At 45.0% G+C, this 17,917-nt stretch overlaps 1 protein-coding gene across 4 annotated transcripts in view; it reads right to left on the bottom strand.

The window, feature by feature from the left end:
• Positions 1–17,817, bottom strand: part of clcn6 (chloride channel 6) — a 30,623-nt gene extending 12,806 nt beyond the window's left edge. Inside the window, exons 1-12 of one of the 4 annotated variants that reach the window (XM_063878761.1) lie at positions 17,767–17,817; positions 16,999–17,104; positions 14,755–14,814; positions 14,609–14,674; positions 13,615–13,680; positions 13,476–13,542; positions 12,612–12,718; positions 3,169–3,295; positions 2,766–2,833; positions 1,619–1,677; positions 1,390–1,522; positions 1,173–1,286 (exon numbers count right to left, since the gene is read on the bottom strand). In XM_063878761.1, the coding sequence (XP_063734831.1) occupies positions 1,173–1,286; positions 1,390–1,522; positions 1,619–1,677; positions 2,766–2,833; positions 3,169–3,295; positions 12,612–12,718; positions 13,476–13,542; positions 13,615–13,680; positions 14,609–14,674; positions 14,755–14,814; positions 16,999–17,073 (942 nt within the window). In that variant the 5' untranslated portion in view covers positions 17,074–17,104; positions 17,767–17,817. Of the gene's footprint in view, positions 1–1,172; positions 1,287–1,389; positions 1,523–1,618; positions 1,678–2,765; positions 2,834–3,168; positions 3,296–12,611; positions 12,719–13,475; positions 13,543–13,614; positions 13,681–14,608; positions 14,675–14,754; positions 14,815–15,006; positions 15,066–16,998; positions 17,271–17,766 lie in introns of those variants that run through there. The other 3 variants (XM_063878751.1, XM_063878741.1, XM_063878769.1) reach the window with 3 other exon arrangements.
• Between the last annotated feature and the right edge of the window lie 100 nt (positions 17,818–17,917).

Raw genomic sequence — 17,917 nt, 5'->3', positions numbered from 1 at the left:
GGTCAGAGAGAGTTAACCAGGCAAAAGGAAGGACAGGACATGGACTGAAACAATGACAGCATGTCTATAGGAGAGTTCTGGGTCACTTATTGATCTTGAACATAAACAGATCAGCGTAGTCACAGATAAGTTGAAGGTGAGCGTTCCAGATGGAGCCCAACACCCATGTCCGGCGTCCATTCCTAAGTGGTGGGAACAGGGTATGTGGATATTTACCACACAGATTATCAAGGTTTCAGCAGCCGCAAATGAGAGGAATGGGAGGAGAGTAGCTAGGTTTTTAAGTGGAAAAAGGCTGCTGTAATGATGACATTAGCGTGAAGTGAGAGAGAGTGGAGAACTCAATGGTGTGTCAGAAGCTGTGATGGTGAAAGGGACCAAAGATCAAAGTTTAGTTTGAGGAAGTGGGTTTAAAGTAGTTTGTCAGGATGGACTGAGTGGCAGTGACAATCGATAAGATGGACATGAAGACTTGGATGTCATCGGCTTAGCAGTGGAAGTGGAGACTGTTACCAAGGAAAAGCATGTTGAGAAAGAACAGGATAGGACTAAGCGTTGAGCCCTGTAGGACGCCTGGAGGAGCAGCTGCTGATGCTGATGATGTCTGGGACATTTAGGATGATGAGACATAGGACTTGGGGGGGATGTAGGGGGAGAGAGAAGACGAGCAGTTGTTGCTCCCCACTGCCCCTCCCAGGCTGCACTGAACTGCTGCCAAATTATTAGTCTTACCAACTAATTTTATTAGTATAATAATATTATGACAAATGTCAGTGTATGTACACAAAGAAATGCATTTTCTTTTTCACTTCTTTTTTTTAAATACATTTAGGTAATTTGATTTTACTACCATTATTGTTTGGTATTTTTATTCCTCTTATGCACAAATGCATACAAATATAAAATGCCCATACATAGACCTCCTGCTTACAAAAACCAATACAAATCTTCAGAACATTTAAATAATCATCTCAGCTTGTTAGGGCTTACTATTGTTTTTCTTTGTATGTATCTTTTATTAAACACATCTGTGACATTTTAATTTAAATAATAAATGCCATTTCTGACAACAGATACCACTAATATATTGAATAATTATAAAATAAATGTTATTTATTTTCACACATATTTTATCTGAAACCAAGAGACAACCCCAGAGATTGACTCTTTACCTTGAACTCTCCAAAGTTGAGCAGACCAGGCAGCTGGAAGGAGCCCCACTTGTTGAAGTTGATCCCAGAACGGAAGAAGTTGAGGGTGAAAGTGGCCGACATTGAGCAGAAGAGCTTAAACAGAAACAGAAGAGAAAAACGGAGGTCTACTTAACTAGTGTAGATTAAAACGACAGAAAGAAAACAAATGTTTTGTTGTTTTGATGAGGTGACATACTACTTTCCAAGTGAGTGCCTGGTTCCAGAAAGAGGAGCCCTCCTCCAGACTGAAGAGCGTGCCACCTATCGGGGCACCAAATGCAGCAGCTACTCCAGCTGCTGCACCCGCTGACACAAAGTCTCGCTTGTCCCTTAAAATCAGAACACACGACAACATCAGACATGCTTGTTCACACTAGCTGCATATTTTGACTAAGGTGAACGCTGATTATGTAGCGCAGCCATACCTGTCACTGCGGAAGTAGGAAAAATCTAATTTGATCTTCTTGAAAGTGATGCTCTGAAACTGATGGAGGAAGAAAAAAACTGATGAAAGCAGATTTTAGCCATATTAAGAGTCAAATGCATCAGTGGATGGACCAATTAAAAGTCAATCATTTTACAATGGAAAAGTGAAGCCCTGCCCATTTCCCTGTCTTTAGGAGGCTGTAGCAGGCTCACTGGAGCGGAGATACTGATATCATAGTGTAGTTTAATCTTGTCGATAATGAACTTCCACATTTTTGGCGAGGTAAGAGCTGACATGGCTACAACCACAGGGTACCCTTGACCTCTGACCTCGAGATTTCTGAATGCAAAAATGTTCTATGTATACCCAGCAGCCTCTGCTATACAGACATGCTCACTTTATGATAATCACATGCATCTTTGGGTGAAAATGGATCCCATGTGTGAATCCCAAGAGCCTTGATGATCATCATGATGATGTTAGAAGCCATTTCATCCGAGTGAAACTTCTTTAAGAAACTCAACCTGGCTGTTTGAAATGAGCTGCTCTGAGATAATCACAGCTTCATAAAGCTTTACAAACTGCAGACTAAGAGCTGTCAGGGGGTTTTGACTTTCCTATTTATATAAGAGGGTTTTTGATTTATTTGCCAAAAATATGCAATTCTTACAGAAATCTCTACCAAAAGTTTATTTTTAACCCTAATACCAGCATTTATTATTTATCTTTAAGGTCTTAAGGTCTTAATGAAGGGATTTTTCATCTTTTCTAAATTGAGTGGTCAATTTGTTTTTATTTGCCACCAAATCCATGCAACAAACGATATCATTCCAAGACATAATAAAGCATATACTGTAGATGTTCATCATATACTTTCATAGTGTTTTCAACACTAATACCCATTACATTTTTGCTTTTTATTTACAGATTTAGGACGAGAACATTTCGACACACTGGGCAGAGCTGCATTTTAAAGCCTTTTTCAGGTTCTCAGTTTCCAGCTCAGGTATACCAGTTACATTTTTTACCGGAGGAATAACAGAAAGGAACCTGTTCCTGTGGCCCCTGACTGCTGTGTGACCACAGACAGTTTGTGGCCTTCAAGATATGACACAGGTACCAAAATCAAAAGTGAGGGGAGGTACCTGAGGAAGGCCGGCCCCCACTATGGCTCCACTGTGAATCATTGGCCCCTCTTTCCCCACAAACAGACCTGATTGGACACACACACACACACACACACACACACACACACACACACACACACACACACACACACACACACACACACACACACACACACACACACACACACACACACACACACACACACACACACACACACACACACACACACACACACACACACAGTGTTCACAACGACACCTCTCATCAATGAGTGAATATGCACTTTTCCTTTTGGAAATATTATTATTCCCGCTGGTGCCAGAAGAGTTTTGTGATTCAGTGAAGAAATTGTCAGCAGCCAGCCCCTTCAATATAAAAACATTTAACTTGGACACATTCAGCATTAAAATCATACGTTACCTCCCGCCACACTGAACAGGACTCCAGCAGCTTTGCAGAGGAAAGTTCGTAGCCGGACGATTCCTGGAACCTTCACTCCGTTTAGGTAACTTTTAATTTCTGGGATCCCAGAACCTGCAGCTACAGGCTGGGAACAGACAACACACGTTCTCTAGAATCACAAACACACTTTTTATGTGCATTGAAAATTAAATAAATTGTAGCTTTGTGTATGTCTGTATTGATAGAGTTTGGGTCAATCTTGAAACAAATACTGGAAAGTGAAGGTTTCATAAAGCAGGTTCACAGTGGTCTGTAAGCCAACAGACCCTGGATATCTGTGTTATCTGGCATCCCCAACCCTAACAACCGGGGTCCGCTAAGAAGCTGGTTGTCTTTTCAGTGAGTGTCTCAAAGTGACGGTGTTTGGACCACTCACAAACAGCACAGCAGCATGTTTCAAAAATTAAGATTAAACCTTAAAATCAGACAAATACGAAGATGTTAAACACATGATAAAAGGTTCAAAGCTACACAGTTGCTGCTGCCAGGCGAAGGAGACTGTGTGAATGATTAACAGGATGAATAAATCACTGCTCTATCTATGGTATATAAACTTCTGACTACATCCACTTTTGTCAAAGCTGAATAGACAGCGATCATAAAGTGCTTTTTCAGCCTTTGGGACCATCGGGAGCATTTTCAGTGTATTGCCAATTGACACAATACGTTGACTGCAGGCAGTGGCGAGTCGTCATAAGGGGCAGGTGGGGCTGTGGTCAGCAGAAAATAATTAAAATAATATATATATGTTTTTTTATAAAATATATGTTTAATTATATTTTAAGATCATGTTTAGTCGTAATCTACATTGCTGCTGTTCGTCTGATTAGTGAGTCCTCAGTGTGCCTATTGAGCGATGTGGGTCAAGCTCCGGGCTGACCCTCTCTCACTGTGAAAATGAACATGTGATATGAAAACTACACTGCACATGCTCAGTCCATCCATCCATCTTCTCCCGCTTATCCGTCAGGGTCGCGGAGGTAACAGCTCCAGCAGAGAGCCCCAAACTTCTCTTTCCCTGGCCACATCAACCAGCTCTGACAAGGCGCTCCCAGGCCAGCGAAGGGATATAATCCCTCCATCTGGTCCTAGGTCTACCCCTCGGTCTCTTCCCAGCTGGACGTGCCTGGAACACCTCCCTAGGGAGGCGCCCAGGTGGCATCCTACCTTGGTGCCCGAACCACCTCAACTGGCTCCTTTTAACGCAAAGGAGCAGCGGTTCTATTCCGAGGCCCTCCTGGATGACTGAACTTCTCACCTTATCCCAAAGGGAGATGCCAGCCACCCTGCGGAGAAATCCCATTTTGGCCGCTTGTATCCGCGATCTCGTTCTTTCGATCATGACCCATCCTTCATGACCATAGGTGAGGGTAAGAACGAAAAAGCTTTGCTTTCTTGCTCAGCTCTCTTTTCGTCACAATGGTGCGGTAAAGCGACTGCAGTACCGCTCCCGCTGCTCCGATTCTCCGGCCCATCTCATGCTCCATTGTTCCCTCACTCGAAAACAAGACCCAGAGATACTTGAACTCCTTCACTTGGGGTAAGGCTTCATTCCCTACCTGTAGTGGACAGTCCATCGGTTTCCTGCTGAGAACCATGGCCTCAAATTTGGAGTGGCTGATCCTCATCCCAGCCGCTTCTCACTCGGCCGCGAACCGATCCAGTGAGTGCTGAAGGTCACAGACCGATGAAGCCATTAGGACCCCATCATCTGCAAAAAGCAGTGGTGCAATCCTTAGCCCACCGAACTGCAGACCCCCTCCCCCATGACTACGTCTCAAAATCCTGTCCATGAATATCACAAACAAGATTGGTGACAAAGCGCAGCCCTGGCGGAGGCCAACCCTCACCGGAAATTGGTCCGACATGCTACCGAGAACACGGACACAGCTCTCGCTTTGGGAGTACAGAGATTGGATGGCCCTGAGTAGAGACCCCATACTCCCGCAGCACCTCCCACAGTATCTCCCTGGGAACCCGGTCATACGCCATCTCCAAATCCACAAAGCACATGAAAACCAGATGAGCGTACTCCCAGGCCCCCTCCAGGATCCTTGCGAGAGTAAAAAGCTGGTCCGTTGTTCCACGACCAGGACGAAATCCGCATTGTTCCTCTTCAATCTGAGGTTCGACAATTGGTCTGACCCTCCTTTCGAGCACCTTCGAGTAAACTTTCCCAGGGAAGCTGAGTAGTGTGAAGCCTCTGTAATTGGCACACACCCTCTGATCCCCCTTTTTAAAAAGGGGAACCACTCCTTTGGTACTGTTTCCGACTTCCACGCAATGTTGATGAGACGTGTCAACCATGACAGTCCCTCAACACCCAGAGCCTTCAGCATTTCTGGGCAGATCTCATCCACCCCTGGGGCTTTGCCACTGTGGAGTTGTTAGACTACCTCAGTGACTTCCCCCGTGAGATTGGAGTTGATCCCCCTTCATACTCCAGCTCCGCCTCTAACATAGAGGGCGGAGTTGTCAGATTCAGGAGTTCCTCAAAGTGCTCCTTCCACCGCCCTAACACCCAATCAGTTGAGGTCAACAGCGTCCATCCTTACTGTACACAACTTGGATGGTTCCCTGCAGAACAACTTTGGTGCCGACCGAAAGTCCTTCTCCATGGCTTTTCTGAACTTCTCCCACACCCGCTGCTTTGCCTCGGCCACGGCTGAGGCTGCTGCCCTTCGGGCCAGTCGATACCTTGCAACTGCGTAAGGAGTACCCAGGGTTTAACATATCCCAGAAGGCCTCCTTCTTCAGTCGGACAGGCACCCTGACCATCGGTGTCCACCACGAGGTTTGAGGGTTACCGCCCCTTGAGGCAGCTAAGACCTTGAGACCACAGCTCCCCGCCACAGCTACGGCAATAGAGGCTTTGAACACCGCCCAGTCTGGCTCAATGTCCCCAGCCTCCACAGGGATGCCTGAAAAGCTCCGCCGGAGGTGTGAGTTGAAGGCCTCCTGGACTTGGGACTCCTCCAGACATTCCCAGTTCCCCCGCACTACATGTTTTTGGCTCCTTCTGGGCCTGGCTCCAGAAGAGGGACCCCGGGGTTCCTCCGGGCCAGGTATCCTCACTTTCATGTGTGTTTGTCATGAGGTCTTTTGAACCAATCTTAGTCTGACCCCTTACCTGAGACCAATTTGCCATGGGAGACCCTACCAGGAACACAAGGTTCCAGACAACACAGCCCCCAGGTTCATCGGGGCACACGAACCTCTCCACCACGATAAGATGCTGGTTCTCGGAATGCTCAGTGTGGTTTTCTATTCAGTGTGTGCAGCAAAGAAAACAAACACCTGTGGGGCAAAGCTGATTAGATAGTGCGAGTGCCCGGGAAGTGTAATTGACAACAGGAGACGAGAGAGCAGAGAGAATACGTCGCCAGCCATAAATAATAAAAGCGGAAAATGAATGAAGTTGACCATTTACTGGAGCACAAATTTGGGACACTGACTCTTGGAGAAAAACTGGAAGTAACCGCTGTGCCGCTTTTCTTTTCAAGTAAGCCTTCAGCTTTGGTGAGCAAAAGTATATTTTATTAAAAGTCTATACGGTACTTTCATGCTGAAGCAGTATGGTTGTTGTTATTGTTAAGTATTGCGCTCTCTCTCTCTCTCTCTCTCTCTCTCTCTCTCTCTCTCTCTCTGAGTGGATCGTGAGTGGATCGGTGAGTATAGCGGAGAGTGGGGATCGGTTTCGTAAGTTTTCAAACCCTTTTAAACATTTGTTTCTCTCACTGGGTGATTGTGTATAACTTTGTTATACACAAGTTTTCAAACCCTTTTAAACATTTGTTTCTCTCACTGGGTGATTGTGTATAACTTTGTTATACACAATCACGGCTTGGCATGGCGTCTCGTGGCAGCAGCTCCGGGTTGGAGAAGCTGACTCACCAGCACGCCGTCAAGCCCTCTCCACCTGGCGGTGTTTCGGTAGAGGAGTGTAGTTTGGCTGTGGGTGCTGTGGTGGGATATGGCAGGGTGAAATCTGCCTCACGGATGAACAGTGCTGTGGTTATTTTCTTAGACAGCACTGAGAAAGCTAATCAGCTGGTGGAGAGCGGGATAGTGGTTAAAGGGACGCTGCTACCCGTGCTACCCCTTGCCACTCCCGCGAAAAAAGTGGTAATATCGAATGTACCCCCGTTTCTGCGGAACAAGTTGTTGGAGAGAGAGTTGGCTCGGCACGGGCAGCTTGTGTCTCCAATAAAAATGATCCCCCTCGGCTGCAAGTCACCGCACCTTAAGCACGGATGAGGGGGAACTCAACTTGGTTCTTAGTTTTCGTATTGACGATTTCGCCTACACTGTTCATGTCACGTCTGATACGCTGAGATGTTTTGGATGTGGAGCTCAGGGACATCTGATCCGCGCGTGCCCTGGGGGAGCGGGTGGCGGTTCGGCGGCGGGTCCGCCTGCTGCTCCCGTCGCTGTGGTGGGGGCTGGGAACGCTGCGGAGGGGGCGGGGCCGGCTGTCGCTTCACTGAGTAACTCACTCGGGGACAGTGGGCACACTGCAGCCAGGGTGGCTGAATCTGTTTTGGAGGAAGTCATCATGGATGAGGAGTTGCTCAAATTACTGATTAAAAGAAAAAGTGCAGAGGTGTGCAACAACAACGTGGCCCAAACAAAAAAGGTGTTGAAGATAGAGTCGCTGTGTTCCTCTCAGCCAGAGGGACTCTCAGATGACTCGGAGGTCAGTGACAGTGACAGGGAGGCTTTCAGTGAAAGTATGCAGGTAGACAGGGGTGAGGAGTATTCCTTCCAGAGGATCAGAGGCTTCCTGAAGGATACTAAAGGGAGGAAGGCGGTAAGGGTGCAGGATTTTTTTGTTGATCAGCTGATGTTTCATGACTCTGCTAGGGCTCTCATGCGGCGCACAGGAGGCCTTGGGCAGCTTACTTTTAGCGAACAGGAGATCTACAGGCTGAGGAAATTACTGTTGAAGATCCGAGAAGAAACTGCTGAAAGTCATGATTAAGTACATCTTGTTTGTCTTTTCTCTCCTTTCCTTTTCTTCAGTTATCGTTTTGACTTGGTTAGGAGGCAGCTATACTTTCATTATGGGTGACATAAAGCTGGGCTCTCTGAATATTAACGGTGCTCGAGGGGATGCCAAGAGAGCATCTTTGTTTTCTTTAATAGAGAGTAAGAATCTGAATGTGACGTTTCTCCAGGAGACTCACAGCACTGCTGACAATGAGAGTGACTGGAGGAGGGCATGGAGTGGGGAGGGCTTCTTCAGCCATAAATGCAGCAATAGTGGAGGGGTTGCTATTCTCTTTGCCAGAGGTTTCACACCCTTTTCCTGCACTGTTGAGGACGTCATTCCAGGTCACTTGTTGAAATTAAATGTTGTTTTCGAGAAGGTTAAAATATGTTTTATTAATATTTATGCTCCCAGTGTGGGCTCTGAAAGGCTTTTATTTTTTGAGCAGTTGAAGCATGCCCTTAGCACCTGCAGTAGTGAGGAGTATCTGTTCCTGGGGGGTGACTTTAACTGCACAGAAAACCCTGTGCTGGACAGGAACCACTGGGAACCGCATGCTGCCTCTAGGAGTGCTTTAATGAGGATCACAGAATCTTTCGAGCTGTGTGACATTTGGAGGCATCTTTACCCGGGCCAGCGGCAGTACACCTGGGTGCACTGTAGGGACAATCTGTTGTCTCTAGCCAGACTGGACCGAGTGTACTGTTTTAACCACCACATGAATACAAGCAGGAGCTGCTCCATCAGTCCTGTTGGGTTCTCTGACCATTCCCTTGTTCAGGTTTCAGTTTTTATTAATTATGTGAAGTGCAATAGTGCGTATTGGCTCTTCAATGTTTCTCTGTTGGCTGATAATCATTTTAAAACAGTCTTCAAATTTTTTGGGCAAAACTACCGTAATTGTAAGAGTGAGTACAGTAGTCTTCAGCAGTGGTGGGATGTGGGGAAAGTCCAAATCAAACAGCTTTGCCTGCAGTACACTCTCAATGTCACCAAGGACATGGCTAGATCTCTGAGGGTTCTGGAGAAGGAAGTGGTGGAGCTGCAGGGATTGGCAGACTCCACAGGAGAGCGAGAACATGTTGAGGTTTTCAAAAGTAGAAATGCAGCTCTGTCCGCCCTGCTGGGGTTTTCTGCTCAGGGTGCTCTGGTCAGATCCCGGTTTCAGAACATCGTGAAAATGGATGCTCCCTCTCACTTTTTCTTCGGTCTCGAGCGCAGGAACGGTCAGAGGAGGCTGATGCACTCCCTGCGGTCAGACACTGGGCAGCTGCTTCAGGAGTCGGCCGACATTCAGCAGTGTGCTGTCAGGTTTTATAAAGAGCTCTACAGGTCAGATTACCAGGCAGAACCAGAGGCGGCGCTATCCTTCTTTGAAGGCCTTCCTAAGGTCCCTGAGGGGGACAGCGCAGACCTGGAAGCTGAGCTCTCTGCCCAGGAGCTGCAGGAGGCCCTGCAGAGCATGCAGAGTGGGAAGGCTCCTGGCATAGACGGCCTGCCTGCAGACTTCTATAAGGTTTTCTGGCCTGTTATGGGTGATGACCTGCTGGATGTCCTCAGGGACAGTCTCAGTAAGGGGAGGTTGCCTCTGAGCTGCAGGAGGGCGGTGCTCACTCTCCTCCCCAAGAAAGGAGACCTGCAGGAGCTTGGGAACTGGCGTCCTGTATCCCTTCTCTGTACCGACTACAAACTGCTCTCCAAAGTGTTGGCGACGAGGCTGAGGAAAGTGATGGAGCATGTCATTCATGTAGACCAGACATACTGTGTACCCAGCAGGTTGATAACTGACAACGTTACTCTGATTCGAGATGTTTTAGACCTCTCCGGTTCATTGGGCTGTGAGCTTGGTCTGATTTCTCTGGACCAAGAAAAGGCTTTTGACCGAGTTGAGCACCAGTACTTGTGGCAGACGCTGGAGGCTTTTGGGCTCAGCTCTGGTCTGATAGCCAAGATCCAGGTCTTGTACAGGGACATTGAGAGTGTACTGAAGATTAACGGTAGTTTGTGTGCTCCTTTTAAAGCCGAGAGAGGAGTCAGACAGGGCTGCTCTTTGTCTGGGATGCTGTACTCCCTGGCCATAGAGCCTCTCCTACACAACCTAAGGTCCAAACGACATGGTTTTTCTTTTCCTGGCTGCGATCACGTTCTTAAATTGTCTGCGTATACAGACGATGTAATGGTGATTGTAAAAACTCAAAAGGATATCAATGCTTTAACAGATACTGTAGGTGTGTTTAGCAAGTTGTCTTCTGCTAGAGTAAACTGGGGGAAGAGTGAGGCCTTAGCAGTAGGGGCAGGCCACTTTAATGGTCTAGTTTTACCTGGGGGCCTTGTTTGGAAGAGGGGAGGGTTGAAGTACCTGGGTGTTTATCTCGGTGACGAGACCTTTTGTTTATAAAACTGGGACGGGCTCGTGGAAAAGGTGGAAGGCCGATTAAAGAAGTGGAAGGGGATCCTTCCAAAACTTTCTTATAAGGGGCGTATTTTGATTTGGAATAACCTTGTGTCCTCCATGCTGGCTCACCGGTTGGCATGTTCAGACCCGCCTGTAAACCTGTTGTCCAGGGTGCAGGCGCTAATGGTGGATTTCTTCTGGGACCGCATGCATTGGGTCCCGCAGAGCGTCCTTTTCCTGCCAAAGGAAGAAGGGGGACATGGACTGGTTCACCTGGCAAGCAGAGGGGCTGCGTTCAGGCTCCGTTTCGTCCAGAGGTTCCTGACTGGACCTGCTGACCTGGTATGGAGACCCGTGGCTCGTGCTGTACTGGAGCGCTGTGGAGGGCTGGGCCTGGCTGAGTCGCTGTTCCTAATGGACATTAAAGGAGTACACTTGGACAACCTCTCATGCTTCTACAAGGGACTTTTCAAGGTGTGGGGGCTTTTCCGGAAAGAGAGAACGGAGAACTGTGCCTCTTTATTCTGGCTCCTCAAAGAGCCGGTGGTCCACGGGACTCGTTTTCTGTGTGGAATAGGGCCTTCTCTACAGCAGAGACTCTGTGAAGAGAAGATCCTCACACTGGGACATGTGCTGGAGGTGTGTGGCCCTCGCCTGGACAATGCTGCAGGCCTGGCGGCACGTTTGGGCATCAGGTCAGTCCGAGTGACCGGCCTCCTGCGGAGTGGTTGGAAACAGCAGCTCAGCGACCCAGAACTGGCACTGGCTGTTGCTTTCTGTAACGGACTTACTGAACCAAACGAAAATGACTCTTTTCCAGAGATACTTTGTGTTCCTGACGTCACATGTGATAGTTTTCTGTTAAGGTTAAATAATGTCACTGATTTTAAGTTTAGCACCATGTCCAACAAAAGGATGTATTATTTAATGACAAAAGTGCTAAACCAGAGCAGACTGCAGGGCCGAGTGGACACCCGGTGCAGAGCCCATCTGGCCCTGACTGAGACTCAGAGGCCTGAGTGGAGAGCGCTTTACAAGCCCCCGCTGACAAAGAGGCTGGGGGATCTACAGTGGAGGATTCTGCACGGCGCGGTTGCTGTCAATGCCTTTGTTTCAGTGATCAACCCAGCTGTTTCTGACACCTGTCCGTTCTGTGACCAAAGGGAAACCATCTTCCACTGTTTCTCAGGATGTGATCGACTCCTTTGTCTCTTTCAGTTACTGACCCAGATGTTTGTTTTGTTTGGTGAGGTTTTTTCCCCCCAAGTGTTCATCCTTGGTTACAGGTACACCCAGAGACAAAAGGTGAAATGTCAGCTCCTGAATTTTTTGTTGGGCCAGGCCAAAATGGCCATCTACCTCAGCAGGAGAAATAAAGTTGTGGACTCGATGGCCTGTGATGCTGTGCTGATCTTTAAATGCATGGTGAGAGCGAGGGTAAAAACTGATTTCAGTTATCTTCATCTGACAGAAAATGTAGGTGAGTTTCAAAACATGTGGTGCTTTAACAATGCTTTGGTTTCAGTGGAGAATGATGAGCTGGTTTTCAGTCAATTCCTGAATTGAAGTTGTTTTGAATTGTTTTTTGTTCTAATGTGGTGTGTTTAATTTATTTGTGAATAAAAGTGGTTTGAAAAATCAAAATCTCTCTCTAGCTGTTGCCTCGGAACCATGGATAACTTACAGCTATTTGTTGACGTGTTAAAGAAGCACCAGAAGCCTATATAACATATCTAAGTTGTTTGTGCCCCACCTGTTTTTTACATATAGAAACGCCACTGACTACAGGGGAATGAAACCAACAACCAGCTCCATCTCCTGTGACCTGCTGTTAATGTGTTGGCCAAATGGATTGTTACGATGTGTGTGTCGGGAGGTTATGGACCAGGGCTTTATCTCATGAGAGATATTCATTTAACAAATATGCTTCTTCCTGAAGTCATGTGGAGCGTTTTCTGATTGACATTGTTTACTGTGAAAGTTGAATGTAAAAGCTGCTGTATGTGAGCGTCCTACCTCAACCAGGACGAGCACACTGGCGATGAAGACGAAGGTCATGTTGAAGGCCAGGAGCTCCAACAGGGACAGAGGGAGACAGCCTGTCTCACTGCACTGCTGCACAGCTGCAGGCTGAGCTCAGGAACATACACTCACACACACATTTCAGCTTTACTGTCAGAACACTGTAATGAATGATGGCCGCCCCAAAGGACCCCTGCACTAATTCAGCAGAACGGCTAGGGCTTCATATGCCTGTCCATATCCCATGCATCATTTGTGAATCAATTTAAAGTTTTGCAGATTTGTTTCTATTTGTTGAATTTGTTTGTGTATTTGCTGCTCTGTTTAATAATCTTGTTTCTGCTTTTGTGGAAGATGTTGTAAATTTACAGATGACACTTTTACACAGGGATTGTCCATCTGTTCACACAAAATATTGAGACAAATCAATGTTCATAGCATCAGGTGCTCCGCTCACACGCTTCCATTCATACTCACTGTGGATGTAGAGCATTCTGTCTACCTCACTGTCCTGGGTAACAGAGCATAACTGCCAGGAGGCAGGATGAAGGATTTGAAAGAATAATGTTGAAAACGATTCCAATAAAAGTTCATCAATATTATGAGAATCCTATTCATAATTTCTTTTAAAACGTTCAAAAAGTGCGTATTCTATAAGTTATCTTTGTTAAATTGAAAGACGTTATTATAACCCTTTTGGTAATATTGGACTTTGCGCAAATGCTCACATTATTCCACTAACATTACAACATTTTCACGACCATAGCCCTGTTCGGTGGAAAGAACGTCACAGACAGGCTTCTGCTGACCACTGAACTAAATACATTATGTAATTACAAGAAACATGCCAAAGGATACAATTCGCAACCAAAGTATATTTGATTTTGCTGAAGAGGCGAACAAAGAAATCCACAAAGAGGCCCACCTGAAGGAAACAGGAAGTCATGATGGGTGCGTTGAAATGTGGCAAACAGAGAGATATTCTGGGCGCACCTACCAGACCCACGGTGACTCCGATTGCAAACATCAGCATCCATCGCACTGCTTCATACTTTTTTGCTTTCTATTGGAACATGAAAACATGTTAAACACATTTGACATCTGAGATAGGAATAATAAAATGTAGAAAATATCTTTTAATTATGGGTTGTTTTTATCACATGGCCTTGTCCAACAGTAAAGGGCAGCAGAATGCACATTTCCCCATTTTATTTTTTTGTGCACATTCCATTTCTTTATTCTCTCCATATTACCATTACATTTCTGTACATTTTTTATACAATCATTATTTCATATTTAAGAAATAGATATTGTAAGCATACTACTCAACATGTTCTACTACTGCCATACAAGCAGCTCTTCCAGATGATGTAAAAGCATGTAAAGCTGTGTTTCTGTTGTTAACTAAAAGTGGTCAGACCAATTAGCTAGATTATTTAGTTGATTATTTAGATAAGCAGTCTAGGCAAGATAATTTACAAAGACATTTGCTGCAGCAACAAGGTGTCACAGCCCCTGCCAAACCAATTCTGAATATGTTTTCCGACGTCCCATGTTTTTAGCTCTGAGGGAATAATCAACATTCTGCAAGCCATAACAAGCAAGGCACTATAACTCCTGTCCCTAGCTAGGAATATATGCCAAAGGGGAGAGAGTATCCAATAAAATGGACTACATGATGTCCCTAGCCAGCAAAATATCTTGTGTTCGACCCTTAACAAGCAACAACAAAAGTGATTTCAGAAAGAGAAAGAGAGACAGAGAGAGACAGAGAGAGAGAGAGAGCAGCCCAAGGTCGCAGGCCTGTGCTCAGAGAGGAGAGTAGCAAAGTGATAAACTGGGTCAAAGGTATTGGCCTATGAAAAGATTTTCCTCAACACACAATAAACATGCATCTGCAAGAACCCTCCTGCTGGAAGTGAAAGCTTTGTAGATGTGCCCTCCACTTTGACTGACGAGTAAACAAAAGATACTGGAAGTGTCTCTCTTACCTTGTTGTCCATTCTCTCGAGAAGCTCCACGTAAGGTTCACTGATGCAGCGGTCATAATCCAAGCTCTGCAAAGTCAAAACAAGAACAGTCAATCCACACTTGACTCAGACATCTGTACCTGAACACATCCACACTGCTCACTCACCTCATAGTCTTTCCTGGGTAGAATTTCATCCTCTTCATCTTGGATTTCCCCGAGGATCGTCTTCAGGAAAACATTAAAATATTTGTTATTGTCTCTAGAGACACATCCAGCAAAGCAGGGACTGCTAATCCCAGCTGCTAACCACAAGTGTTTAGCTGAATACTATTTTATTCACAACATGGAAACCAGTGTTGCACACATGGACACAAAATGGACTTTCAGGCGTGCATACGTTAAAGAAACTCTCTTTACTTCAGTAGTTCTGCAATACAACCGAGCACAAGCACATGACATCACGAGGCTGCACACACTCTTCTCGTCCAATCAGTAATCCCTTCGCCTTCCCACGCTTCACCTGAAGGACCCCCTGAGATGCCCCCCAGTGCCTGTGTAAGCTTCACTCCTTTTAACATGTAAACTGACCTAATAAACACAAATTCGCATTGCACATGAATACATCAGATAAACAGAGGCTAATCAAATACAACAAAAGAAATACAACATAAATAAAGTGCATATACAGTTTCATGTCCATCAACAGGCCCAATATTAATATAGGTCCCAAACCAGCACATAGTTTACATAGAACATAATCACAGTGCACCCTAATGTTGTGGAGAACATGGGATGTCCAGAATTGATTGACCTTTGTCTCTGATCGTCACGTCACACGTCTGCTTCAATAGCTTTATTTTGAAATCGGCCTTTTTTCAACTGCGTAACATTGCAAAAATCAGGCATATCTTGCCTCAAAACCAGTCCATGCATTTGTGACTTCAAGGCTGGACTATTGTAACTCCTTATTCAGGCTTTACCAAAACGTTGCTTCAGCTGATTCAAAATGCTGCAGCACACGTGATGACAAGAACAAGGAAGAAAGACTTCCTGCTTACAAAGCCCTAATGGGCAGGCGCCTTCCTATGTTAAAGAGCTCATTATACTCTGCTGGCCCACTAGGCCATTGCGTTCCGAAAAAGCAGGGTTATTGGTTTCTCCTAGAGTCTCTAAAAGCACAATGGGAGCCAGAGCCTTTTCTTATCAAGCTCCACTTCTGTGGAATCAGCTTCCAGTTTATGTTAATTTGGCAGACACCCTAACTGTTTTTAAGACTGCACTTAAGACCTTCCTTTTTGATAAAGCTTATAGTTAGGGCTGATTACATTCAGCCCATAGATTTGCTGCTATAGGCTTCTTTCTTAATTATCTTGTGTATTCTCATGTCCCAAATATGTATGCTACTAACCCAGCTTTCCCAGAGTTGTTTTTTTTTCCTTATACGCTGCGGAGGTCTTAGGACAGAGGGTGTCATATTATGTACAAACTGTAAAGCCCCTAGAGACAAAAGTAAATTGAATGATATTGTGCAATATAAATACACTTTGATTGATTGCCCCGAAATATAAACTGTCATTTATTAAACAAGCTGATTTTTGGCAAAATATCATACAGTAAAAATAATCTAGTTTAAAAAAAAATAATTATGACCTAGTATTTACAAGAGGATGTCACAAGTTCAAGTCCTGGAAAGACCAAGTGCTACCGAGGTTTCCCTTGGCAAGGCACTGTTCCCTACACTGCTCCCCAGGGCAGGCGCCTTACATATGGCAGCCCACTGCTCCTAACACTAGGATGGGTGAAATGCAGAATGTAAATTTACCCTATGTGGGACAATTAAGGGGTCCTTCTATTCTATTCTATCTATGTTTCGTGGGCTTGATAGGAACGTGAACCCTACGAATTGTATTAGAGAGACACATACAAACTTATGCTACAGATAAAAAACTGCTTTAAACAGTTTCGTATCTTTACCGGTGTCTTAAAATCGATCCGAAGATATTTTTACACTATGTGTATTTATGTATTGTAATGCTGCTCATGTGGTTTTCCGTGCTTATGTACTGTTGTGCTTTCTTTTAGTGCCATCAGCATGCCAGAGACTGCAAATGAAAATGAGCCTTGGATAAATCTGATACATTTACATCATGGAATCAATGTGCATTGTCCCTTCTTAAATAAATAAATAAATACATATACATTATTGAGAAGGTGTCAGTTTTGCATTGTTAATGGGTTTTATTGTAAAAGATGTAAGACACAATAACACAAGAGTGGCTGATCAGCAGGGTGGAGTAAGCAAACCAGAACTGGGCAATGAGAAGAACCCACGTGATCTCCCGACGGAAAATATCTAATTGATAATTAATCAGGAGACCCCCTTTTGGACTAATTCATATTTTGCCTTACCAGTTCCTCTGGTGTCCGACTCTCTCCTTCTCTGCCGCAACATCGGCAACAAAAACCGTTTCCACAACACGCCATCTTCGCTGTTGTGTCACGCTGCGTTCAGGGCCTTTGGTAAAACCGCATAGCACTTAAAAATAAGTATCTAATTCGCAGGAAACACCTTACACATTTAGTGTGTATAACAAGACACAGCATATTTGACAGCATATACGAGTAGGAGCTATATTTTAACCTTACATGTTTGAATATATGTTGATAACGTTATCGCTCTTTGAAAAGTAATGTTTCCCATGACGTAAAACGCAGCATCAGTAGCTACCCCGTTATTCAAAATAATCAAAACTGCGTGTCATTTACGCATAAGTTTGAAATAATGTCATAACCGCATTTCAAACTCTCAAAATTAATGCATGATTCAAAGGTAATGCCGAATGGGAATGTTTAAGAAAAACAATTGATTTGTGAATGAGCTGATGTAATCATTATTCATGCTATATTGAGCGATACAGTCTTTGATATTGAGTAGTACTGATTCCCATAAACACAACTGTATTCACTGCTGCGTTAGGTTACGTTCTTGTTGTTATAACAAAATCAACAAGAAAGTATAAAAAACTATTGAAAGTGAAAAAACAACTATTTAGCATCTACTAATATAGGTTATTTTTTAGACATTTACACAATCAAATGTGTCAGGTCATAATTACAATTATTTGAGTCAGGGTCATTTTATAATTTGTTTACGTGTTTCTTTACGCTTTCACGAACTTGCAAATGAGAAGTTTCTCGCTGTTTTCACCAGTCTTGTACAAACGTTGACCCCAGACCCCGAGGAAGTGCACCGGCTGTTGAAGGCGATTTTGGATTGGCTTTAGCGGTCAAACGGTGGTACCGCTTCCCTGACGTCATTTTGAACCCA

The sequence above is a fragment of the Eleginops maclovinus genome, chromosome 1, assembly GCF_036324505.1.
Source record: "Eleginops maclovinus isolate JMC-PN-2008 ecotype Puerto Natales chromosome 1, JC_Emac_rtc_rv5, whole genome shotgun sequence".
Classification (NCBI taxonomy): Eukaryota; Metazoa; Chordata; class Actinopteri; order Perciformes; family Eleginopidae; genus Eleginops; species Eleginops maclovinus.
Note: the sequence above shows the minus strand (reverse complement) of the source record. Positions and strands in the feature narration are given on the sequence as shown.